At 40.0% G+C, this 6776-nt stretch overlaps 1 protein-coding gene across 1 annotated transcript; it reads left to right on the top strand.

The window, feature by feature from the left end:
- The first annotated feature begins 664 nt into the window (after window positions 1-664).
- On the top strand, window positions 665-6675 carry LOC121961708 (plexin-C1-like). Its single transcript, XM_042511768.1, has 8 exons — window positions 665-671; window positions 1675-2645; window positions 4450-4572; window positions 5211-5345; window positions 5833-5933; window positions 6013-6115; window positions 6195-6360; window positions 6569-6675. The coding sequence occupies exons 1-8, from the start codon at window positions 665-667 to the stop codon at window positions 6673-6675; spliced, it is 1713 nt and encodes a 570-aa protein (XP_042367702.1).
- The last annotated feature ends 101 nt before the right edge of the window (window positions 6676-6776 follow it).

Here is a 6776-nt window from a genome sequence, read left to right as displayed (position 1 = left end):
CCTATATGGTAATAAAAAAAAACAGACTGGCATTATCCTGCGCTTCCTGCCAGCATTGCAATTAACCTGCAACAAATCTGCAACGGCATTAATTATCAATACCACAATATAGCAATAATTTAACCCGAGAATGATTACAAAGGAACCTCAAACCTGCGGTCCTACGTGATATAGAACAAGAATAAGAAACAAGAAAGCTGCGTCACGTGAGGGGCTCAGAGATCACAGAGCGCCGACAGGACTTCCGTATAATACATCCATGCTCAGTGTCAGTGTGCTAGCAAACTTATGCGCTTCGCTACATTAATTAAACATTAATGCAAAACGGAATGACAAACTACAACAAGAAAGCACCTGGAACCACATTATTCTAATTCTAATATACACGACCGAAGTGTTTTTGTCCACATGGAGAGACTAACTGCAGTAAGTATATCATGAACTCATTTTCCATTTGCTAGCTGCTAACGTTAGCTGCTAACCTACAAGGTCAGGCAATTCAAACTTTGAACAATGTTTTCCGTTCAGCCACAACAGGGAAGCCTACAACAGGCTTTGTGAAAATATGTGTTAAAATATATATGCATATTCCACATAATGTTACCGACAGTTTTAATGTTATTGTAGTGTTTTTTGTAATTTAGCTCGTTGTTATTAGGGCAGTATGCAAGGTATGTATGCTACCAGCTCAATAAAGTCCACAATTTTAATTGTAATATTTATAGACCGCATAAAATAGGGAATATTAAGCATGTAAGCACGACAAAAAAAAAACATCAAAATAAATAAAATTAAATTAAACAAGACCAAAAAAAGCAAGGGGGATTTATTTATATAGCACATTTCGTGCTTTACAGATTAATCAAGTCAAAGTTCGTTGTAGGTCAATCACAAAGCATGCCCTAAACGTTCAGCTGTTTGGTCAGTTTACAGTCCACAACTAGAAGAAACAACGTCCCAAAGCTGACACTAGATTTAACCCTAACATCTCTAGTTACCACTGTAGCTGAACATTAGCTTAAACATGCAGAAGGCTGCAAATTGCATATTTAAAATGTTGCTGACTTGAAAATGCTGTTACCGCTGCTCAGTCATACTGTAGCCAATAGTCACTCTTGATGCTGCATGAGCATCAAACATTCAATTAAAATAACTCAAATTCCCTTTCATGATGGTAGAGACCATACTCACATACCAGCGGGCAAATCAGAGCTACGTGCAGCCTTATTGTGAATTGGAGTTACTTGTCTCTACTTCTTGGTTCTTCTTTTGGTGAATTTCATGTGAACCGATGAAAGTGTATTCCTCAGAGGCTTTCTAGTCAGCTCAGGGCGGTCATCGTCTGGAAGTCATCGCTGCATACACGGGTTATGTGGTTTGACGGAAACTTTGTAGGCTTTGTTTAAAACTTGGAAACAACGGGACAGATTGCAGTTGAGTGAAAACATCGAGGCTACAAAATCATTATACAGAAATTATTAAAAACTGACAGTTTTCGGGTTCGCTGGGCGCGCTCCCTCCCACTCTCAGCACTTCTCCTTTTAACAGACGCGCGCTGCGCTTTTACGCACCACACTGTGGAGCAGAGCGCAGTGCCACGAAGACCGTCGATGTGTGAGCGTTTCTCTTTCACATCAAGATGATCCTGCTGTCTGCTCTGCTTTTGATCCTCAGGGGAGAAGCGGCCCCGGTGCCTGGAGGAGTATGGAGACTTCACTTTTGATGGAGACATCCGCCACTTCGCCGTGGCCTCCAACACGCTTTACATCGCTACAGAGGAGAAGCTGTACCAGCTGAGCCACGACCTGACTCTGGTCCAGACTGTGACCCAGAGAGGAATCTTGAAGGATGGGCATACTTTTAATCCGCAGTTTAATCGGGTTTCTGAGACAGACGAGGGAAAAGCAACTTTCAGCGTCAACATTTTGTTGCCGTTTGTTAAGGAGGACAAACTGATCAGCTGCGGTGTGATCGAGTGCGGTTACTGCGAGGTGCTGGACCTGAACAACATTTCAAATGTACTGTTCAAGGAGCACACCTCCGTGGGATCCCCATGGCGCAGCAGCGCGTCCGTCGGTTTCTTGGTGGATGTTGAGGAGGAAAGTACTCAGACTTATATTCTGAGTGCCATAGAGCTAATCAAAGGCAAATCTACAAAAACCACCTGCTCCGCGGTTACAGAAGCCGTGTTCCTTCATAATACGAATGACAGGCAGAAAGGACTAATATTTTCCAATGTTGGTGACTCCATTACCTTTTCTATCACTCCCGAAGACAGTGTGGAGTTCGTGGATGGATTTCAGGCCGATTTAATCATTTATCTTTTCTCCAACCTCCCCCCAAAGGACAAAAGCAACAGAGTCCGTCTCATATGGCTCGAGAGCAAAGGGGGCAAGAGGGACACTCTCAGGTCTCTGCGGGGCGCGACTCTCAGTGTCTCTGATGGTGGTAAGGGCAGCAGACTGCTCGCCTCCTCCGTGATCCCGGGTGGGCCGCCGGTGCTGTGGAGCGGCGTGTTCAGTGTGGACGGAGGAGAAACCAACACCAAGCTGGTGCTGTTTGACATCAGCCCGGATCTCACCGGAGGCCCCGATGACGATCCAGACTTCTGCAGTGTTTGCCGTCAAAGCAGAACGACGGTGTCGGTAGGTCCTTGTTTAATGAATAAACTACTTTTAAGTGATTGCGCATGTTGTTATTTCAGTGTTTTCCTGCGCATCGCAGTTACACTGGCAAACAGCGGCTTTAACTTTCAGCGCCACAGCGTCTGATCAGTAAAATGTAAAGGAGGGGAAGTCACTTCTCAGTTTTTGCCAGACTTAAGATGAGGTTTTTTCATGAATTTGGCGATGAATCCATCTCCATCTCTCATCCAGAGAGATTTTTTTCTTATCATAGGCGGATTTGCCCCAGCCTAACTGCCCTGCTTCGATTTCATCCGAGGCAAATCACTGTTATTATTCTGTGGTGTCAATAAAGTTTCTAAAGTAGAAACTAATCAAAGGAATTTATTTCATGCACTGGCAAAATCTTCCACTCTGGGAGCAAGATGCAGTTAGTCCATGTCTGTGGCTAACAATAATAAAGTCGTTATTTTAGGCCTACTAATACTACCTCTAATACTGCTACTATGATAACAATAATAATTATAATAATCTGTATTTTTCATATTCTAGTAACAGATTATAAATTGTTTTAAGATATGTGAAGCTAGAAAAACCATGCTAGGGCACTAATTTAAAATCACACCAAAAAACCGAGACTAAATACCTTAAAAAATCATTTGTTTAGCGACACTGATTACGTTTTCTTGAATTTTAACCAATTAAAATCCCAGATCAAGTTAATCATATAAATAAGCATTATTAATGGTAAGCAAACTATCTAGGTGTAAAGTTGCTTTAGTCATTGGACATGATAGACAGGATACAAGTAAACAGAAAAAATATTGAATCATAAATTAACAATGCTGAAGTTAGCTTCCCATTTAGGGTAAATGTAATTTACATTGCTGGGCAACCAATCCTTGGCTTATTTCCCCTCTTGCTGTTGTGAAAACATGCTAGATATCTGAACCAGATTATCTCATAGAGGCTGAATATGATTTAGAACACAGTTTCAGATTTGTGGAACCTTTATTCTATTTGTGGCAATGCAAAAAAAAAAAGGGAGACTTGAATATGTTTTTCACGTATAAACCACATTGGACCATGTTCCGATCAAAAACTGCCATACTTATTTTTTTGTCAAATCTGGACTAGATTATTCGTTAAAGGCTAAATATTATTTAAAACACATTTTCAGATTTTGTATAATGGGATAATCTAGTCCAGATTTGTCAAGTTTTATTGTAGTCGTTTTTGATCTGGACCTGGTCAAATGTGGTCTTCTTAACAACAACAACAATAATAATAATAATAGAAGAATTATAATGAGAATGAGAATAATGTATTTTAATCTGTAGGCACCTTTCAAAGCACTGGAGGATGCCTTATGAGAAAGAGTTAAAAACAAACAGCAATGTGTCTATATAATGTAACAAATAAAACAAAATAACATAAAGTTATCATCAGTGCAATTCTCGATGTGTCTGTCCTATTAAATCAGACCAAATATGCCATCTTGAAAAGGTGTGTTCTCAGATGGGATTTGAAGGTGGAAAGGGTGTCAGTATCGCCAGTGTCATGTGCAGCATTGTCATAAATTCTATTTTTTAGTTGATACTGTGTAATGCATGTGCCTACCTGTTGCACCTCAGATTCAGAGGTACAATGAAATAATTAATGAAAAATAAATAATTCATGATCTCAAGTCACTCACCTTTGGCTTAGTAAGCTCTGAGTAATCATAAGCTATTGCAAGGACCCTTGATACTTCCAATACTTGTTCAGGAATCCATAAATACCTATTGGATCCTAATCTTATGATCAACGTGCTTTTATTTCTCAGCCAAAGACTCTGAAGCCAAAGGCAGTTCTCTTCAGGCAGAACAGCATGACCTCTGTGCTGGCAGTGAGACAGAGGGCCTGGATGGTTTTCTTCATCGGGACAGGAGATGGGCAGCTCATTAAGGTGTGTACAAAAAGTTACACCATGTGCATTATATTTATCATTGAAAACCCATTTTGTTCAACTTATTAAATGGTAAACAAAGAAACTGTCAGTTAAAGTGATGTGGAAAATTTCATTTTTCACCAGCTAACTGCTTTGTCATGTGATATAGATAAAAAAAATAAAAGATAAACATGTAAGAAGCTAGAATGCTTCTGTTACCATTTCAATTCCAGTAACTACTTTGTAAGTGCAGGGGGCATTTTTGAATTATACTGATAAAACTTCCTGGAGCCTTCAAAATAATGAGGAACTCTTGGTTAAAAATGAACTGCATTCTGCCACCTTTAATAAAATGAAAACAGACATCTTAAGCAGAGTTGCATCACAGTTTATTTGTGTCAGGAAATGTAGCTGTGTAAGCTTGGAAATGTGGTTAGGTACAAGTAGAGGTTGCTAGGGTTTATGGCTGCTTTTGAGAGGAAGCATAATATTCTTACAGATCGAAACAGTTTCAGTGGTGTGAAAGTTTCAAAATGACGTTTTCAGTCAGTTCTTTAAAAATCCTTATTTCCACTTCAGCTTTTCCTTGGACTTAAAACTGGAAGACAGCAGCTCAGCCTGTCAGAAACATAACAAAGCTACATTTTTGTTGTCAGCTTGCTGTGGACAAGAACTATCAGGCCACCTGTCCGACAGTGCTCTACAGGGCCAATGATGATCGCAAAGTGTTTCCCAAAATACATCTGGATCAAGTTGGTCTTAAACATGTGTACTTGCCATTTCAAAACCAGGTAGGTGGATTGTACTTGTATCACCTTTAAGACAGTGAATTTTTGCTAACAGCCGTGGCTGGAGGAGTTACGTTTTCAGATTACACGCTGGTCCTGTTCTTGTGAAAGCAACAGAAGAACACCTAGAGGGAATTACTTTAAATGTGGCACAACTGTTCACCTAAATGAACTGAGTAGAATTTGGTGGGTAAAGGTCAAAGTCATTGTGACTTTGAAAAACATGTTTTTGGTAATTACTCAAAAATTCATATGCCTACTGCGACAAAATTTTCCACCATGTCAAGTAGGATACAATGACAAAGTGACATTTTCTATGCGAAAGATCAAAAGTCAACTTTACTGTGACATCATAATGTAAAAATACTTTTATGGCTATTTCTCCACACCATACCTCAGGAACAGAAGTGGAGATGTTTGGTCAGATTTACATGCCACAATGTCATTTTATATTTGAGTGTTTCTCAGCCGCTGTGTTTGTTTGTTCCAGATGAAGCGTGTGCCTGTGTCACAGTGCAGCACATACACAAAGGTGGAGGACTGTTGGTCTGCACAGGATCCGTACTGCGTCTGGTGCGGCTCTAAAAGAAGGTCAGAGAAACGACGTCTGTAGTTGACCCCTTTAAACAACTACAAAGTGGGTTAAAACACATTTTTTTTCTCCTCCTAGTTGCACATTCCAAGATGAATGCCGAGATACAGACTGGTTATCTATTCCTGATGATTTTCAACCCAAAATGGTTTCTTACAAAGTTGTAAAGGACACTGACCAGGTACAAGTAAACTTTTTGCTGTAATCAGTTGTGACTGTCAGTTATGTCTCTTGTAAACACAACATCCTTCCTTTTTCAGATCACACTGAACATCCACACACACCTGACTGTGGGCGAGAAGGCAGGGTCTAACTTTAACTGTGAATGCTTATCAAGTCCCAGTGGGTTTTTTCTCCAGACAAAACCTCCACCAAATTTCCCACAATGCACCTGCATTCTTTCAAACAGAGCACTTCCTGCTGAAGGTCAGTGACTTTTGATAAATATAGTGATCCTGTGAATTAAATACCTGAAAATCAATTACATTTACACTGTCACAAGACTCCTATAGAATGGAAAAGTTGTCAAATCTATGTTTCGTCATGTCATATATATTGTTATCACATACAGATGTGTGTTGCGTAGCATTCTGACCAAGACTCTGACAATACCTGCATTATTTTCACTCATCAGGGCTGCGCGTCACAGTTAGGATGAGATTTGGGACGACGGAATTGTCAAATGAATTTAAGCTCTTCAACTGCTCTGACATCAGGGGACCACCAACTTCTGCCCTGTGAGTCTACTAATGTTTTTCAGAAATCTAAGTGGACAGACATTTTCTAATGTACTCAAGAGAAGATATAGCATTGCTTATGAAATGTTCAAGTCCCAGGTTTTT

This window comes from Plectropomus leopardus, chromosome 22 (assembly GCF_008729295.1).
Source record: "Plectropomus leopardus isolate mb chromosome 22, YSFRI_Pleo_2.0, whole genome shotgun sequence".
NCBI classification, from domain to species: Eukaryota; Metazoa; Chordata; class Actinopteri; order Perciformes; family Serranidae; genus Plectropomus; species Plectropomus leopardus.
Note: the sequence above shows the minus strand (reverse complement) of the source record. Positions and strands in the feature narration are given on the sequence as shown.